Source organism: Xenopus laevis, chromosome 5L (assembly GCF_017654675.1).
Source record: "Xenopus laevis strain J_2021 chromosome 5L, Xenopus_laevis_v10.1, whole genome shotgun sequence".
NCBI classification, from domain to species: domain Eukaryota; kingdom Metazoa; phylum Chordata; class Amphibia; order Anura; family Pipidae; genus Xenopus; species Xenopus laevis.
The window spans coordinates 119,065,859-119,086,936 of NC_054379.1; the positions used below are offsets into that span (position 1 = coordinate 119,065,859).

The 21,078-nt window shown below is 39.1% G+C and overlaps 1 protein-coding gene across 1 annotated transcript in view; it reads right to left on the minus strand.

Annotated features, from left to right (window-relative positions):
• LOC108717013 (claudin-11) overlaps positions 1–1,680 on the minus strand; it is a 36,535-nt gene extending 34,855 nt beyond the window's left edge. Inside the window, exon 1 of the mRNA XM_041563342.1 lies at positions 1,259–1,680. Within this exon, the coding sequence (XP_041419276.1) occupies positions 1,259–1,484 (226 nt within the window). The 5' untranslated portion in view covers positions 1,485–1,680. The remainder of the gene's footprint in view (positions 1–1,258) is intronic.
• Between the last annotated feature and the right edge of the window lie 19,398 nt (positions 1,681–21,078).

The window sequence follows — 21,078 nt, forward strand, 5'->3', positions numbered from 1 at the left end:
TAATGAATGTGTATTGGAAATTGCTTACAATCAAATATTCTTTCATTGAGCAAACCAATATTTGGACATTTAAATTATTAAATATATTAATAAAACTTACAGTATGGGGCAAATTCATCAAGGGTCAAATATCGAGGGTTAATTAACCCTCGATATTCGACTGGGGAATGAAAATCCTTTGACTTCGAATATTGAAGTCGAAGGATTTTGCGCAAATAGTTCGATCGAACAATCAAAGGAATAATCGTTCGATCAAACGATTAAATCCTTCGAATTGAACGATTTGAAGGATTTTGATCCAACGATTGAAGGATTATCCTTCGACCAAAACAAGTTAGGCAAGCTTATGCGGACCTTCCCCATAGGCTAACATTGAGTTCGGTAGCTTTTAGGTGGCGAACTAGGGGGTCAAAGTTTTTTCTTAAAGAGACAGTACTTCGACTATCGAATGGTCGAATAGTCGAACGATTTTTAGTTCGAATCCTTCGAGTCGAAGTCGTAGTCGAAGGTCGAAGTAGCCCATTCGATGGTCGAAGTAGCCAAAAAAAACACTTCGAAATTCTAAGTTTTTTTTCTTCTATTCCTTCACTCGAAGTTAATGAATTGGCCCCTATGTATACATTTACATTTGTAATCAATCATGACATAATCCTAAAATTAATTTTACAGAAAGCACCGCATTTGCAATTAAAAAATAGAGATAATAAAACAATAGTCAGTAGGGACAGCCAGAGTTGTGTCTGTAAAAGTCTCTGCTAAAGACTCACAATAAAGCAGCAGTGACTATATGAAGGGAATTGTGCTAAGCTAATTGCATACCTGTCAGAAGCCCCCACACACAGGCAGATAAACTGTTGAATCGGTCTAAAGGACCAATATCGGCAGCTTTTATCTGCCCATGTATGGCCACCTTAACTCAGAAAAAGGTCCTGGACAGTTGGAGGTATACTATAAATGGTTTACACAGGGATATAAGTGAGAAATTTGCACATCTTCACTCATGATTCCGTATATAAGAGGTATGTGAATATCTGTTTTAAGGGGGATATGTTGAATACCATTTCCAAACTGATATCCTTCAACGTATGCCTCCTACAGCCAATGGCTGTGTGTTAGGAATGTACTTCAAAAACATTATTGTGGTCAGACAAACTACTGCTAGAAGGTGGTTCATATTGATGCTACAACTACATTTTTAGAAACCCCCAATATAAAATCACCCCAAACTGGCAGAGTAAGTGAAAGTTGAGAGTCTCACCAGGCAAAGTAAGGATGTCAGCCAGTGGCTTGCAGTGGTAGAGTCCTATAGCGATGACACAGTCTGCCCACAGCCCTCTAGACCCAACCTCATCCAGCTTCCTACACGTATTGATGCTGTAGTCACAGGTCAGCACCCAGTCATTAGTAGTGGCAGCTACCACCACCCCAATCCAACCAACCAAACTTGAGAGGAACCCAAAGAGCTGCAGACATGTGCCACCCATTGCTCCTTGTCCTCTTGGCTCTTTCTGGTGTGTAGAAATCTGTCAGTGTGGAATTCTGGCTTGTGTCTGTACAAAGATATCCCAGGGCTGCAAGTGGAAGGGAGAGCTTCCCGGTGATCTGGAACTCTTCAGCCCTTCAAATCACAGCTTTCTTTCTCCTCCCAACCACAGCTAACTATAATGGGCTGCACACACATTGGCTCATACAAGTGTCTTGCTTTCTGTTGATGAGAAAAGCCGAGAGCCAACAACAATTGCATCTTTGTGCAAAAACCTAGTTGATAACACAGCCCTCCTTTATACAGACACAGAAGATGTTTTGTTTTCTTATGTATACTTGTATTACATAATCAATTGAATCACTTGACTTGTTTAGTTTTGAATAAATAATTGATTATTACTGGATGGTCGTACCATTCCCCTCAACCAGCGAAACCACCAGTTTTATTTAATGGTGGATGGTGGCGTGCAGTTTCACCTTTGTGGAAAAGCAGCTCCTTGGTGGTGACACAAATACTGCAAATGAAAAAAAACTTTAAGATAAAAAAAGAAACCTGACATGAATTTGCTGGTTTGAAGAAGTACACGTTGGCACAAAATCTTATGCACTTTTCTGGGCCACAAAGGCTGCACTGCACATTATATTTTCATGTTGACGATAGAGCAAAATCTACATATCACATCATATTGGACTGACTTTTATCTGAATATGGCGGTATGTATTAATTTACATTACATGCATGCTAACAAATGCTTCCACTCACTCTATAACATCTGTCCCTTTTAATCACAGACACAGTGAGTATTTTGTGGAACTGGAACTCCGTTACGTTGTGGCAATTTTCCTAAAGCCTAATCTACAAAAGGGATCAGCTACTCTCCAAGCATTGCCTTAGACCAGATGGATTTTAAACATAGAAAATCTCCATAGATGCTCAGTAAATCTGCATCCATGTTTCACCAAACATTTAGTTCACCACAACATTTAGAGGCACATTTATCAATATTTGAATTTCAAATGCATGTGAGTTTTTTTAATGCACATGAATTTGATTTTACTGTAAATTTCGAAAATTTTAATTCGAATTTTCAATTCAACCTTTAATAAACCTGCCACTTCATTTCACCAAGCATTACATTTACTTCTGTTTGGCTGAACATTTAACTTCACACTATTCGGCCTTGTTGAACATTCCATTTGACTGATAGATATCAAAATCTGAGAAAGATTCTCCTTTTTTCTCACTTAAACTCAAAACCGAAAAATTTTGATCACAGTTTCTCAAGTTTTTGTGCTCTTGCACATTAATTTATCAAATCTGAATTTATCTCATTATTTTCTAAAATATACTCAGATCAAATCTTCACGGGTTATTTCCCCTTATTTATCAATACATGTTCCCGAAAAATTCCAGCGCGGGAAAAAACTCTAAACAATTGTGAAAATCTTACGAAAATTCAAATCGTACAAATTTTTTCGTTTTTTTGCCCGGAAACCACAAAATCTTAGTATTATTGCATGAAACCCAGCACAGATCAGGATATCTTTGAGACTTCTTCCAGACTTACATACAACATCAGCAGGTCTGAAATTTTCAGATTCAGACTTTTTCCATCCTTGGAGTATAATAAATCTGAGGTTTTTTTTCACTAAAAATGTGGATTTTATAGTAAAAAAAACTAGAATTTTTGAATTTTTGGCATTCGAACTTTAATAAATAACCCCCACAATGTTTCTTTGTTGCACACAAAGATAAACTAAAGAGTAAGTTCACAGAATTATCATCCTGCCCAATGGCTTGAATGGTTCTCATCACCTCTTCTTCTGCCATGTTTAGTTGGTGAAAAAAAAGACAAGAGAATTGGTAAATCACAAAAACATTTTTAGTCTAGATCGATGGTCCCCAACCTGACTCATGAGCAACAATTTACTCAGCAACCCCTTGGATGATGTTCCCATTGGCCTCAAAGCAGGCGCTTATTTTTGTATTCCAGGCTTGGAGGCAAGTTGTGGTTGCATAAAAACCAGGTAAACAGAGCCTCCTGTAGGCTGCCAGTCCACATGGGGCTACCAAATAGCCAATCACAGCCCTTATTTGGCACCCCAGGAACATTTTTCATGCTTGTGTTGCGTTGTGTTGGTAAAAAATGTTGGGTACCCACGTAGGGCCGGAACTGTGGTAGGCAGAGTAGGCTCGTGCCTAGGGCGCAAAGCTGGGGGGGGCGCCAGGCACGTACCTGCTCAGTTGCCTACCCCATGTCCGGTCCCGTCTCTACCCGACTGCCGCTTCTATTCCTTGAGTAAATGTGTTTCTGCGCATGCGCGCTGGAGCGCAGTTTTGCGCATGTGTTATCGAGCGCGCACTCAGCTGGCGCCGTGGCCTGGCTCTGTACCCACGGTCTGGATTGAGCTAAGGGAGTAGTCTTAAGCTTTGAATAATCTACCCTTAAAATACCCTGAACACTGAGGGGCAAATTTACTTAAGGTCGAATATCGAGGGTTAATTAACTCTCGATATTCGACTGTCAAAGTTAAATCCTTCGACTTCAAATATCTAATATTCTAATAATAGAATATTATTAATAATAATTAATAATAATATTATTATTAATAATAATATTTAGCGCAATTTAGCGCTATTTGTTCAAATCGAACGATTAAATCCTTCGAATCGTTCAATTAGAAGGATTTTAATCCATCGATCAAACGATTTTTCTTCGACCTAAAAAATATTGCTAAGCCTATGGGGCTAACATTGACTTCCAGGTCCGGACTGAGAATTAAAATAGGCCCTGGCATTTCAGGTATACAGAGGCCCAAACAGCCCCCACCAGCCCACTAAATATTGACTTTCTATGGCACCTTATAGCAGCCCCTCTGGCATTTGCCAGAACCCACAGATTGCCAGTCAGGCCTGGTTGACTTCGGTAGCTTTTAGGTGGTGAACTAGGGGGTTGAAGTTTTTTCTTAAAGAGACAGTACTTCGACTACCGAATGGTCGAATAGTCAAACGATTTTTAGTTCGATTCGAAGTCGAAGTCATAGTCGAAGGTCGAAGTAGCCCATTCGATGGTCGAAGTAGCCAAAAAAACATTCGAAATTCAATGTTTTTTTCCCTCTATTCCTTCACTCGAGCTAAGTAAATGGCCCCCTGAGTTTCAATAACCATTTAACCATTAACATTCCAATGCTGTTGAATTCCCCTTTAAACAGAATATTTCATTTAAATAAACAGCAATATAAAGTGTTGTTTTAAATGCAACATAATATTTATTGAAAGGAAAGTGTAAGGAAATGGAATGCTCTGTTAATTTAAATATTTAGTCAATGGAGTATTTTTAACTAAAACTATTGTTTAAATATTCAGAAATACGATGTTTGGAGAAACGCTACTGTATTTACAGAGAAGTGGAATACTTATTGAATTTGAATTCCAGGGGACCAGGGAAACTGACTGCCAGCAAATAGAATATTTATTGAAATGAAATGTTTTGGTACAGTGAATGTAACGGAAAAAAACAGAAACACATTTCCCATTAGAAATGAAATTCATATTCCTAACCGTTTCCAATTATCCCAATATCATCTTCTGGCTACAGAGAGGCACTGGCTGATATTGTTGGGCTCTTCATTAACTTCAGTACCACACTAAGAATCAATGCACAACAATAACAAAAGGTAAACTTGCTCATGCTAGTTTATAAAGAGGGGTTGCAGTGAAGCTGTGCCCACATAATTCTTGCAGGCAGAAAACCCAATCTGCTGGTGTTTTAACAGCAACACAAAGGCTGCAGGGTTGGGCAATACTGATACAGAGTATTACTTAATCTATCTTGGCTTTAAATTTGCCAAAATCCTATATAAAAACTGCAAAGTAAATAGCATGAGACTAAATATCCGGTGCCCTAACATGAGAATTCTCTTATTTCCTAATAAACATGCAAGTGGAGACCACTAGTGGACATGGCCACTACTGCAGTCACTAATCATAATAGATGAGGACAGTCCTAAGCAATTGCCTTTTCTAGTCACCAACAGAAAGAAAATTTATATGCCAATATAAACAGATGCTTTGCTTGAAAACCAAAGTGGATATTGTTAGTTTATAAGAACATGGAGGAGAATAATGAAACTGCGTAAACAATTAATCTCTAGACATGTACAGGTATGGGGTGCTTTATCCAGAAACCTGTTATGCAGAAAGCTCAGAATTAAGTCTGTCTCCTATAGACTTGATTTTATACAAATAATTCAAATCACCCCCCCCCCCCATTTACTCTGTAATAATAAAACAGTACCTTGTACTTGATACAAAACCAGGCTATTGGGTTTATTTAGGGGGTTATTTACTAAAATCTGAATGTATCTCATATTTTATTTAAAAAAAAACTCCTATCCCCGATTTTATTTTAGTTATTAATAAATAAAAAAAACTAGCTTTAATCGGATTGCGGAAAAAATCAAGTGAAAACCCAAATGGCTGAAATTTTTTTTGCCTGAAACCCCCAAAAAGTCAGATTTTCTGACTAAACCCAGCGCAGACCACGAAAACTTCCAATTAAAATAGGTGCCTCTCCCGTTGAATTATACAGGACCTCAACAGGTCTGAGGTGGCGGATTTTCGGATTCGGCCTTTTTGCAGCATCGGGGTATAATAAATCTTGAACATTTTTTTTTTTTAACATTCAGATTTTAATAAATAACCCCCTTCATGTTTACATGATTTTCTAGTAGACTTTAAGTATGGTGATCAAAATTACAGAAAGATGTGAAATCTGGAAAACCCCAGGTCCTGAGCATTCAACCGGTCCCATAACTGTAGTAATAAAAGAGAAACAGGTCCCTTGGCAATTCATTTTTCCAGATTTAAAAATGCCGTATAAAGTGTTTCTGAAGATGCATGCATGCCAAGAAATGTTTTCAATTAAACTAATGGATGGAGGCTCTAAAAGCTCAGTGACCTTTGTGCTGTTCACCTTGTTGCCACTCAGTATTAAGTTTGAGGCATTGCTGTAGAAGGTTCCATTAGTACCGTATGAATAGGCCGCATGATGTACATGTCTCTGTATAGATGTAAATTAAGCTTTTTATTCTTCCACATTATGATAAACCATATCTAGTAGCGTTGAGTCTAAAGCAACTGCACTTGCTGATTTATCTTGAATGTATTTCACCAGTCATCCGGACGGCTTCACCTGTGAAACATTTTGAAGATGACTCTGCAGTCCAGTTGCTTTAGGCTCATTACTACTATATCTATGTACACTTCCCCCAACATAGGCACTGTGTGATTTAACACCTTAGTAACCAATGACACATGCATACAGATATTATTGTTGTCTGTTGTCTCAGCTGAGAAGAATCCCACAAAGGCTAATACATAAATAGATCCTGTGCAAAGACAGCATGCCACCACTCCCAAATTTGCAAAATCCCCTCAACCACAGGTGTTTTGCAATGCAAGTAAAATAGCCCCTTCTACCCACCCCATTCCACTCACTACTTTATCCCACCCTGATTTTGGCCATTGTGGCTTTGTCACAAATCCTGGCCTGCATGTGTCGCAATGTTGGAGTGCTGCATTTTACCTGCGATATACTGTACTTTCATGCTTGCAGGAGGTCCACATTGTGTGAATGTTAAATTGATTTCTATACAAACATAATATATGTCTCTAAATGCAAGCACACACACACAACAATCAGGAATGACCCACAACAATCATCAGAACAATCTGATGCAGAATCTATAAAGCTGGGTATTGGGAAAGGACAGTGATGAGTCCTTCAGGCAAGAAACAGCTAAAGGCTCAGAAAAAGGAAACAGAATGTATAAAGGCACAGTTGGAGATCAACAGAATTAATGGGAATGTGGCAGGAAAAGGATGGAGCTAGTGAAGACAGAGACAGAATGGAACAAATCAGAGCAGTAAAGGATCATAGAACAAGCAGGAAAAGGACAAAGAGGATGACAAGACAGACTACTCAAACAGGAAGCCAGAGGTTGGAGATCAAAAAGAAATATAGAAGATCAGGCAGAACAAGGCAAAGCTACACAAATTGGGCTAGATAGTCAGAACATGTAAGCTTTCTAAGATCAGCATATTGTGTGAGAAGGTGAGGCAAGGCAAGGATTCTCAGCTTTAACCAAAAGCTGGTTTATGTGAGTGCTGCCTAGCAATGACTGGCTGCACCGAAACATGGAACTGGAATTTGTCAAGCATAACAGGGAAGGCTGGTGGTAAGCCCAGGTTCACCTGGAACATTACCCAGTGGTTATGTTAATGCAGCCTCAACCTGAGAGTTTTTTCTTCCAGATCCCAGTGAATGCAAATGTAGTGGAATGAGGATTTTAATCCTTGCCTTGTTGAAACTGTTACTTTCAACTATAGGCTGAGTCTACTGGGAGAGTCGATCCTGATAAAGGGTGGGTGTTCCCCCCCGAAACGTTGAATGTTTGGTGGCTGAATAAAAGGGGATACTCCCCGACTGCATTAACCAGTGTGTGTGCGGATCCGTTTTCTATACACATGCGTTGCTAAGGGACCCGGCCAGGTCAACGGAAGAAACGCACCACCACTTGCAGGATTGGTGAACTACAGGTGTGCGGTAGGAGAAATTACATGGTAATCAAGAGTGATGATTTACCCATTCACATGGTTAGGGAAGCTAGAAGTTTTGTATTGTCTAGGCACGGCCGCCATCAGAAATCGCAGGGCCCCATACGAATAAATTTCCTGGGCCCCCTGGGCTGCACTCACCACAAGCCCTGAGTACAGGTCCGCCCTCCCCACCCCACAGGTCCACGACACACTAAAAAAAAAAAAACATTGGTGGCTATGGTTCCCACATGTAAATAAGAAAATATTAGTGGTCAGGGCCCCCCCATTAAAAAAAACATTTGTGGTCAGGGCCCCCCATTAAAAAATATTGGTGGCTAGTACCCCACAAGGGGAAAAACAATTGGTGACCAGGGCCCCCTCCCACTTGTAAGAAAATTGGTGGTCAGGGACCCCCTTAAACATCCATGTAAAAAAACTTGCCCCTCCCAGAAGTGCCCAGGGCCCCACCACACAACAGGGACCACAAAGGGTTACCTTTAGGGGGGACCTGCCATGTTACATGGCAGGGCCCCCCTAAAGGTGAGTTGCCAACTACAGAAGGAAGGAGGGTAGCACAGGTGGCTGCATCTACTTCCAGTGACAACATTTTCTTCCCTTATTGGTCACAGAATTTCAAGTTGGAGAAGTTCAAACCTCAGCTATCCAATCCCTGAGCAGCTCAACCAGGACTTAAACTCAGTGACCAATAAGGGAAAGGAATGGACAGAAGATACCTCCCCTTGTGCTCCCGCCCTGCCTTCCCTAAGTCAGCAGCATTCAGAAAGCAGGGGGGTGGCTAATCAATAAATTGCGGCGTGGCTGGGCCCCCCTTACCTTCGGGGCCCCCTACAACTCTCTCCCCTGTCCCCCCCCCTGATGGCTGCCCTGTGTCTAGGCCTATAAGGTGTGTTCCCTGGTGCATAAAGGGGGATTCCAAGTTGGAAGGGGTTGATTCTGCTGAAGAGTCTGAGGCAAGTGGTCTCAGTAGGAGAAGAACTAAAAATAGGACTAGCTATTGTGAGGGCTAAACATCTTCCTCTTGAAACATCTTCCTCTAAGGGTGAGAGATAGGATTAGGGTAATTTGTAGAGCAGCCAAAGACTCCAATGATGAGAGCAGAAATGGTACACTAGGCATTACCCACTAGTGTAGGGAGGAAAGGCAACTGTCTTAGGGATACATATCAACTGCATTGCATTATGGTAGTTAACCCCTAATTATAAAATAAAAGAAGCTGCTATTTCCTTTGCCTCAGTTTCGGCTGTCTAAAACTGAGTCATGGACAGAACAAAGGACATAAATGATGATAACTAACCTTTGCTAAACCTGTTTGCTGTCTCCTAGGGAGATTACTACATTTATGCAAGATTGACACTCAAAGAATGATTGATGATTGAGGTCAAAAAAGCAGACACCAGGGCCCTAAGGCTTTCTAAACTAGCAGAGGAACAGAGGTGTTGGTGTTTCCGCTTGTCTGATGGAAATGGAGCAAAAGGTTATACACACTGAGACTTTTCTCCTATATACCTAAACAACCACGACGGTGGGCAAAGGCTTTACTTTCTATTCAAGGATGGACCAACATTTTGAGAGTCTCCAGCATAACCTAAAGGTATATGAAATGGCTACAATCAAGAAGTAGTTAGGGGAATTATAGCTGGCCACACACTTTTAAATGAGAGGATTCTCATTCATGGCTCATTTCAAATTTAGGGTTATCTGTCCATATGTAGCTAGCATATTAGCAAGTAAAATATACTGTTTATGTTGTATCCCACCCCAGTAACAACCATGAAGTAGAAGTTTTAATCTCTTTGTGTTTTGCTTCTTCATGTACTGAAAACACATGAAAAGATAGTTATTCCATAAAAAATGAATCTATTTTTCACCATTTAAATACTGACAATAGAATGATGAGAACACCCTATTCCATGGCGGGTAATGGCTGGTGTCCACGGACTAATAATAATAAATGTAATATCGATATTGAGACCCCCAGTCCGGATGCACAGAGAAAGGCCAGACCTAAAACAGATAGGGTAAAGGGAAGGCAGATGGTGGTCTCAGGTAAATCACACTATTGCGTGCTGACCAAAGGTCACGGCCATTAAAACAGTGGTATGTTCTGATTTGTTCCCCAACATGCAAAACAAAAGTAATTTCCCTTTTCACATACGAATTGTTTCCTCGTGAGGCGACTTTGGAAATCAATGCGTTGCGAGGCCCAATAAGTGGACCTGGACCTCTGGAGGAGCTTAGAGCAGTGAAAATAACTGTACAAGGACTGTGTAATTCCTTCTAACATAAGGCTTATGACAATAGGACTTCATGTAACCATTTCATATGTAATTCTCCTTACCAACCCTGCTGGTAATTTGTTGCCTCCCATTCCTTGCACAGCAAAGGAGCTCTGAGCAAAAGTCAAACATTTAAGGGACCCTGAAAGATAGGATGAGATTTGGGGTGGATAGCTACTGTATATGCTCTTATATACAGTATATATATATATATATATATATATATATATATCTTTCTCTCTCTCTCTCTCTCTCTCTCTATATATATATATATATTTATTTATTTACGTATACAGTCATCTGAAAAAGTTTGGGAACCCCTCTCAGCCTGCATAATAATTTACTCCACTTTCAACAAAAAAGATAACAGTGGTATTTCTTTCATTTCCCAGGTACATCTGAGTACTGGGGTGTTTAGTGAAGCACTATTCATTTGTCTGAAATTAAATCAAATGTGAAAAACTGCCTGTGCAAAAATGTGGGTAACCTTGTAATTTTGCTAATTAGAATGCATGTTACTGTTCAATACTGATTACTGGCAACACCAAATTGGCTGGATTAGGAACTTCATAGGCAAGTGCGTCCAATCATGACAAAAGGTATTTAAGGTGGCCAATTGCAAGTTGTGCTTCTGTTTGACTCTCCTCTGAAGAGTGTCAGCATGGGATCCTCAAAGCAACTCTCAAAAGATCTGAAAACAAAGATTGTTCAGTATCGTGGTTTAGGGGAAGGCTACAAAAAGTTATCTCAGAGGTTTCAACTGTCAGTTTTAACTGTAAGGAATGTAATCAGGAAATGGAAGGCCACAGGCGCAGCTGCTGTAAAACCCAGGTCTGGCAGGCCAAGAAAAATACAGGAGCATATGCAGAAGATTGTGAGAATTGTAACAGACAACCCAAAGATCACCTCCAAAGACTTGCAAGAACACCTTGCTGCAGATGGTGTATCTGTACATCGTTCTACAATTCAGTGCAATTTGCACAAAGAACATCTGTATGGCAGGGTGATGAGAAAGAAGCCCTTTCTGCACTCACACCACAAACAGAGTCGCTTGTTGTATGCAAAAGCTCATTTAGACAAGCCACAGTCATTTTGGAACAAAGTACTTTGGATTGATGAGACAAAAATTGAGTTATTTGGTCATAACAAAAAGCGATTTGCATGGCGGAAGAACACGCATTCCAAGAAAAACACCTGCTTCCTACTGTCAAATTTGATGGAGGTTCGATCATGCTGTGGGGCTGTGGGGCTAGTGGGCCCTTAAAGGAGAATTCAACCCCTAGGCGCAAAAATCCCTCCCCTGCGTTGGCCCCCCTCCACCCTCCCCCCCAGCCTACCTCCCCCTTGGGCAAATGCCCCTAACAGTTTCTGATTCCTTTTTCCGGAAACTTTGTGACTTTCGGCGCATGCGCAGTAGATCCTTACCGGTAAATGCCTCCTACTGCGCATTTGCCACCAAACGCCGCTGCATACAAGAAGAAGAGTGCTCGGGAGAAGATGGCTGCCATGAACTCCACTGGAGAGGACCTAGAAGGAGGGGTAAGTAACAAGTTAAGGGTATTTGCCCGGGGCGGAGGGGGGGAGGGATTTTTGCGCCTAGGGGGTTGAATTCTCCTTTAAAGTCGAGGGTCGGATGAATTCAACCAAATATCAACAAATTCTTCAGGATAATGTTCAAGCATCAGTCACAAAGTTGAAGTTACGCAGGGGTTGGATATTCAATGAACCTAAACACACTTCGAAATCTACAAAGACATTTATGCAGAGGGAGAAGTACAATATTCTGGAATGGCCGTCACAGTCCCCCGACTTGAATATCATGGAATATCTATGGGATGATTTGAAGCAGGCTGTCCATGCTTAGCAGCCATCAAATTTAACTGAACTGGAGAGAATGTGTATGGACGAATGGTCAAAAATACCTCCAAAAAACTTGTCTCAGTAAAAATGGGAAAACATTTGAATGTAACTAATTTGTATTCTACAAATCTATTTTAAAGGGATACAGCCATGGGAAAACATGTTTTTTTCAAAATGCCTCAGTTAATAGTGCTACTCCAGCCGAATTCTACTCCACTGAATTCTGTTTTTCAAAAGAGCAAACTGATTTTTTTTTATATTTAATTTTGAAATCTGACATGGGGCTAGACATATTGTCAGTTTCCCAGGTGCCTCCAGTCATGTGACTTGTGCTATGATAAACTTATGTCACTCTTTACTGCTGCACTGCAGGTTGGAGTGATATCACCCATTCATTCCTTCCCCCGCAGCAATCCATCAGCAGAACAATGGGAAGGTAAACAGATAAAAGCTCCCTGGTAAATTTAAGAACAGCACTCAAGAGGAAAAATCCATGTCCCACAATTACATTAAAGGGATACTGTCATGGGGAAAAAAAATTTTTTTCAAAATGAATCAGTTAATAGTGCTGCTCCAGCAGAATTCTGCACTGAAATCCATTTCCCAAAAGAGCAAACAGATTTTTTTATATTCAATTTTGAAATCTGACATGGGGCTAGATATGTTGTCAATTTCCCAGCTGCTCCAAGTCATGTGACTTGTGCTCTGATAAACTTCAATCACTCTTTACTGCTGTACTGCAAGTTGGAGTGATATCAACCCCCTCCCTTTTTCCCCCCAGCAGCCAAACAAAGGAACAATCCCAAGATTGGAGTGCTGTCACAGGTCTGTATCACCGGGTTGGTGTCAGGTGCCTTCAGGTGTCGGGCTCAATACTGCCCAAAAAGCCCAAAAATTGTGTATCACAAAACAAGAGACCTGCGGCACAACTGTTGCAATTGAAAAAGTGGTTAGTATTTATTCATCTCATAAAAAAACGGCAACGTTTCGGGCCTCCACTGTGCCCTTTATCAAGCACAGTGGCTTGATAAAGGGCACAGTGGAGGCCCGAAACGTTGCCGTTTTTTTATGAGATGAATAAATACTAACCACTTTTTCAATTGCAACAGTTGTGCCGCAGGTCTCTTGTTTTGTGATAAACAAAGGAACAATGGGAAGGTAACCAGATAACAGCTCCCTAACACAAGATAACAGCACTCAATAGTAAAAACCCATGTCCCACTGAGACACATTCAGTTACATTGAAAAGGAAAAACAGCTGCCTGCTAGAAAGCATTTCTCTCCTAAAGTGCAGGCACAAATCACATGACTGGGGGCAGCTGGGAAATTGACAAAATGTCTAGCCCCATGTCAGATTTCAAAATTGAATATAAAAAAAATCTGTTTGCTCTTTTGAGAAATGGATTTCAGTGCATAATGCTACTGGAGTAGCACTATTAACTGATGCGTTTTGAAAAAAACATGTTTTCCGATAACAGGATAAGTAGGAGAAACAATAGCCTGTCAAAAAGCAGTTCCAGTGCAACACTGGCTCTTTCTGAAAGCACATGACCAGGCAAAATGATCCGAGATGGCTGGATCACCATTAAAAGGACGGGTGTGGGGGTGCTACAGCCACATGGAAGTCTGGGCATTCTTCCTGCAGTAGAACTCTAGACACTCTGCTGAATTCATTTGTGAAACAGGGGACCAGGGAATGTTCATTGATCATTTTTTTCTTTTTTGCTTATTTTTCAATTCCAAAATTGGAGGCAAGTTTTAGTCGCATAAAAACCAGGTTTTTATGCAAAAGTTGGGGACCCCTGCCCTATTGTATCATATCCCTGTAACAGATATCAAACAACCAACGATACAAATGGAAAGGTAAAAGAAGCATCAAGACATTTTAGTCACAATCTTATTTTTATTAAGGTTTTAATCCACCATTGGAATTCAGTATGTACAAGGAATGACAATGGAAAACAGCACAAAAATACATTTTGAGGTATAAGCAGAAAGCACAGTATGTAATGTTGCAATACAGATTCTTCCACTTTGTGTAAACTGATTGACCAGAGAAATTATGTTTTTCAATTTTTCTTTCTTTCTTTTTTTTATCTATATATAAAACACCTGTTATTTTTCTTGTGAGGTAGGACAGTTTTGAATCATGTAATTCACAACCACAGTTACTTATAGCATTAACTGTACATCACTGGAAAATAGTATAAAACGGAGAAATCAAAATAGGACCGCAACGAGAATGGTTTCACAGTTTTAAACATTTTCCAATTGTGACTAAACAACATGAGTTTTTTACACATGCTCTCTATTCAGTATTTCACATTGTATCATGCAACAAATAATTTGCAGAATAGGTATGAAAACGTAAAATAGCTCTTTGCCAAAAATAATCTTAATTTCTCTCTTCAGAAACAGCAGCGTGCTGAAATAGATCTTTTTTTGAACAGGCAAACACATTAAAAGAATACATGGCCCACAAGTACTCATTTGTGTGCATTAAAAAATGCAGGGGGGGCTAACTACGTGTGCAAATTTGCATAAAATTGCAGATTACATAGGAGTTAAAATGTAGGGAAGCAGCAGTATACATTGTAATGTGTCCTGTGACAGCAAAGCAAACTATAGTCATTCCTGCACCCAGCTAATATATATTGCACCTCCGGTTTTAGCATCATAATAACATCACTTATTGGATGTAGAACCCATAGAGAAAAAAAACTTTATCAAATGATAATATATTAATAATATTACAATAAAAACCCTTTGTTGAAAAAAAATAATATACAAACATATAATATCCTATTGTATGCACTATGGCTTTAAATACAGGCCTACATACATTTCACATAATGGTTTCTAATCGTTTGTTTCTGTAGCCAGGCCATCTATTAAAGTGAGATGCAAAAATCGCCAATATTTTTGCAAATTTGGATTAAAAAGAATTTGGATCTTGGCAAGATGTTTAGATTACACCTCAAAAGGAATTCATAGGATATTGTACCCTTGGGTTTCACAAGCCTATGGAGCTAGACCACTAAGCACTAATTAGGGTTTGTTCATACTAATTCTTTGGTTAGATGTGCCTAGAACAAGCAAGGTTAGCATAAACAGCTAGGCTTAAGCAGTCACCAGTCGCCAGTTAAAGGAGAACTAAATCCACAAAAATAATATGGCTAAAAATGCCATTTGTTATATAAAGAACTTATGACAGGACTTCATACTTGTCACAGGGGGTCACCATTTTGGAAAGTGTCTGTGACACGCACATGCTCAGTGGCTTCCGGGCAGCTGTTTAGAAGCTAAGCTTACGGGTCGTCGCAAATTATCAAGCAGAAAATGAATTTATCCTGTAATATAAGCTGATACTACAAGGCTGATTATTAAATTCTGATGTTAGTTACACTGGTTTCTGTGCTGACAAGTAGTAATTATCTGTATTAATTATTAATCACCCTTATGTTGTGACATTTAATTATAGATATCCCATTTATTGTGCATTGATCCCTAAGCTCAGTACCTGACATTAGTACAGAGCATGTGCCGTAAATCAGCAGAAAAGAAGATCGGGGGCTACAGGGGCATCTTTGGAGACACACATCTTCCCTGCTAAAGGGCTGTGGTTGACTTGGGCTGGTACAGAAACCCAAAACATAATGTACAACATTTCTAGCTACTTCTTTAGTTACACGTTAGTTTTCCTTTGTAAAGGGATGCAAATAAAATGGGGGCCCATGGGTGGTATTGCAAGCCTCTTCTTCCCAGGAAAACACCTGTTTTGCAGGGGCTGATTTTATATAACTAGGAGCAGCTCTAAGTGCAATATCATAAAATATCATAGATAAATTAATTGAGCTCATCTACACTACTGCTATGCCCAGTTTTAAGACTGTGCCTACTATGGAGCATGAAGTAATAGGGAATCTGTACCCAACACCTGCCTTGACCGGCCACTACTTTAGCCATTACCATTACTAAGAATGCTTTTCTCAGCAAGTAAGAGGGGTGATATGCGAAGCAGTTTCGTAGTTTGAAGAACAGATATAACATGACTGAGAGCAATCATTAAGCTGCTGCTGGCTACAACTATCCTAACTGTATTACAAGTGACTCTAATTTCACTGTTGCAGCAACAAAAATCACCAACGTGAACAAGCCTGTACCCTGAAACAGAATTAAACACATGCTAATGAGTGCTACGAATGGAGTGTAACGAGCACTTGCATACAAAACTCCATCCACCTACTTATTGATATTCAAAGATACACCCGTGTGAACCGTGAGCTTAGTTCCCTAGGTAAACCAAAAACAATAATTTTCATGTAAGTGCGCACTGTAAATGACTGACTGAATAGTTTATCTAGTATGGCAGAAATGTGCATAAGCACAAAAAGAGGTAGAAATTGATTGTCTCTACACTCATTTGTGCCATAGGGGTAAAAGAAGCCAAACAACAGGCACAAATTAAAGATCCAACCATTTGCACCTTTCCTTTTTGTGTGATCATTGATCTAGACATTCTTAAGAATGTCTTCGTTCTTAGGGGAACTCTTGTTTTATTCGTATTAAACAGGGGTGTAACTACAGAGGAAGCAGACCCTGCGGTTGCTGGGGGGCCCAGGGGTTATAGAGGTCCCATGAGGTCCTATTTCATAAATAATTTCTATAAATATTGGTAAAACAGGTCAACCTCTTGACATTTCGGGGGGCTGGTCAACCATTAGTCATTTTGGGGGCCTAAAAAATAATTTGTTGTGGGCCCAGTAATATGTAGTTACACTACTGGTATTAAACATCATTAAATGCATGATAAATAATGAATATTCTAACCAAGTCTTGCTAAACAAGTCTGTACAGGTTACTACTACTACTACTATGCACTTGCTATACTGCAAGATTTTATTGCCCTCTGCCCTATTGCAACAAGTCCCACAAAAATGCAATGCGCTTTAATTTGTCTCGACTCGATTACAAGTTATCTTTGGAACATCAGTGGATGCAAAGCTGACAATAATAAAGGTTCCCTTAGTTATATAAGCGATGGGATATATTCACAACCAACACATCCCGTGTAGCAATAAAGAGATGGGTGATAGCGTACTTTTGCACAGCGGGAACAACGAGATTAAAACATTTACAACACATGGCAGAAACATAACAACTACATGGTTATCTATGCAAAGAGACAGAGCGCTTTATGTGCTCAAAAAGAAATATCATTAGTATGGACTAAACTAACAACCTAACTGTCACAGAGAAAACTACATGAAATTCTCAATGTGCATTTTTCTGTTGTAAAATTTAAATTTAGAATTTCTGTCATTGCTTAAATACATCATATAAATATTACAAATCCAAGCACATAAGTCAATGTGCTTACACTTAATGAGTGTTTCTTCTAAAGACTACTGCAAGTGCAGAAAAAATACAAAAGCAAGCAACTTTATAAATAGAATGAAAATATAAAAAAAATCTAATTTTTTTTCTTTTCTATTTTTGTTGTTGTTTGGGAATAACTCTGTGTTGTGAGCAGCTTTGTAATTCCACTTGTGCACAATAGTGATGGAGTGAACATGCCACAAGAATAACTATAAGTCACTTACGAAGAGGCACATTTATCAAAGGTCGAATTTCGAATTTATGAGAGTTTTTAAAAACTCCCCTAAACTCACATAAATTAGAAATGTATTAAAAACATTACATTTTTAAACTCTGATGAATGTAATTGACCCAAAAATGAATCTAATTTTAAAAACTTGATTTAGTTTTTTTCTTGAATGTCAGGAAGGCTGCAAACAACTCAAAATTGATCCTGGAGGTTTCCCATTGACATAAACAGCAATTCAGCAGGTTTTAGGTGGCGAATATTCAAATTCAAGTTCTTAAAGGGCCAGAGTATGATAAATCTCGAAAATCAAATTACATTTTTTTAAAAACTCGAATTTAAATAACTCCCTAGTTGAATTTGACCATAATAAAACGTGAACATTTGAATTTCTAATTCAAATTTTCAATTCGACCCTTTATAAATCTGCCCCTAAAAGTCGGTAGTATTACAGTGTGTTGTACCCATCGCAAGCACAAAAACAGGTCATCAGAGTAAATGGTAAATCAATATTAAGGTTTGTAATTCTACAAGAAGAATAATTGTTACAGCATCTCATTACACAAGGCTGGCTACTCTCTAAATAATATTACAAGCATTACAGGCTACATCTAAAGGACCATGCAAAGCAACTTTCCTTTTATTTGGCTTAAGTGCTGGAGAATAATTGTACTAAAAAAAGCATTTTTTTTACAAAACAATCATAGCTGGCACAGAAATTAGGAAACAATACCTAATACCCGTGGCCAACATGACACCCTAACTACAAGCCATTTTAGTCTGTGGACTTTGCTGCAGAATCCAAGCTCCAAGAATCCCCTAAAATAAATTAAATCCTTAAATGCGCTACAGCTATTTACGGATGCAGCAGTGTTCAAAATGTTCCAAATAACAGGTCAATTAGCCAGGGTAGCACATGTTCAAGAGCCAAATGAGAACAGCATAATGACTCCATAAAAAGAATCAGTGAAGAGCTCAAGAGAAGGCAAGGGACCATAAAATTATTCTGATGGACCACACATATCCCAAAGGCCTAGAGATGGACAGTGCTGCTCTGATGAATATGTGTACTTCGTATGAAGGGTGGGATCATTTTCACATACAGTGAAGCTGAGCATGGCATGGCTAAAATCCCAGATGACCAGATCATGGACCCAGCATGTTGTGGCGATTACAGTTAACTACAATGCCAAATAACGACCATGCTAAATGATACAAACAAGAACTTCAACTACATCCAATATTGCTGGACATAGCTAACCCCTCCCAATAAATATAATGTCAATTTGATAATAGTACTCTTCGGATCACCCTCCTCCTCATCTTTTTTGCCTCTCTCTTAGATATGAACAGTTTTACACTTCTATATCTTGATAGCGGACTAAATGGAAATGGCAGTGTTCTGGATGCTATTCTCCATGCTATTCAGTTTTCTCCTTCTTTTAGATTTTAAGTACTTTAAGTGGAAAAGCACAGTAGAGAGTTGTGTATAGAGATACCACCTGTCATTAACCCTCTTTGCCAAATGCATTAAACAGCTGTTTCGAACTGCTAAAATAAGAAGAGGAAAAAACAGAAAGAAGAATTAAATTTGAGGGTAAAAGTGCTCAGGAAATCACTCAAGGATGAACAGTTTTTACATGATTATTTTTTGGGGTTTAAGCTCCCTGCTGCTACACAGGATTAAGCCCTGATGTTAATGGCCTATCTGTACATATAAAACAAGGTTTTTTTATTCTTGAAGATCCCAGGTGGGAATGGTTTTCTCCACTTGTCCAGCGACTTGCTAAAATGGAAGGGTGCAAAGGCAATGGCTGGAACCTTATAATGGCTTGTGGTGCTTTTCAGTTGGCCGATATATGCCTGGCTTAGAAGCATTGCATATGAAATAAGCTGTGGCACAGTTTGCAAAGTGGTGCCTTACTATTGCACATGTCACATCCATTCAATAAATGTGATGGTCATTTTGCCCATTGTCAACGGATGCCATACCAATAATCTTATGGTCCCAAAAATGCAGTTTATTGGAAACATTCTTTTGGAAAACTGGCTGTACACATAATTCTCATTGTGTTATAAGGGGGGGTGCACACCTGAGATCATCGCTCAATTGCAACAAGGACAGCAACTTCAGTGGGAGTTGCACAAACATTAAGGGGATTGTTTACTAAAACTCAAATGTATCTAATATTTTTATTAAACCAAGCTGGTTCAATAAAAAAAAAAAAACTTACATTCACAATTTTATCTTATTTATCAATAACTTGAAAAAGTCAGGTTGGGAAAAAACTCTATAAAATCAATCGAAAACCGGAATCGTACAGATTAGATCTGTGAATAGCTCTATATTTTTTCAGTTATCACCCGAAAACTCCAAATTTTTTTTGATTATGGTATAAAACCCAGCGCAGACCACAATATCTTCAAAATGTAAATGTATTTTTGCCAAAAAAACCCCAATCAGAAAAATTCATGGTTTAGTAAATAACCCCCTAAATGTAGGGATTATTTATCTATTTGTCATGCACTGGTGACCAAAATAACATTAAAAATATATAAAAAGAATGCAACAAAGCCCAGTCCTGGAAATATCTTTTGCTCTGTTTTTCCTGTCAGGGATATAAATGAAAAGCAGAGCACTGTTAACACAGACTTATAAAGCTGCCATAGATGATCACAAACTCCAATGCAATTTGCTAAATGCACACAAAGAACTATAAAGACCGTATGGAACCTGTAAATATTTTATAGCTATTCTATGGCTAAACCCTATTGACGCACCAACACCCCAGTTTTTGTTTTCTATCTTAACCCAGAGCTGACATTCATTTCCAATTGTAAAAAAATAGGACGTCTCATAAACTATTACTTATATATGTTTTTATATTATTTGTAGCTTCCTGGGGCTTATGATTTGGACATCAATGCACTTCAAAGTGCTTAGCTCCTGCATACCTGAGAAATATTAGTCTTTATGCACTGCAGCCTGGTCAGAAGGTTTTCATCTCACACTTACAAGTGCCTTATTGCCATCCCAGCTAACAATGTCGCCAGACTCATCTACGTCTTCACAGATAAACACTGTGGTGTGAGGTTAGTGTTAATATTTTCATCCAGAATCCAACAACAAACATTTCAGAATTTGTGAATATCAGACATCTTGCACTGTCCTTGAGAAATCCATCCTTTGTGCAAACCCATTGGAAAAGGAGGTTTGACAAAGAAATGAA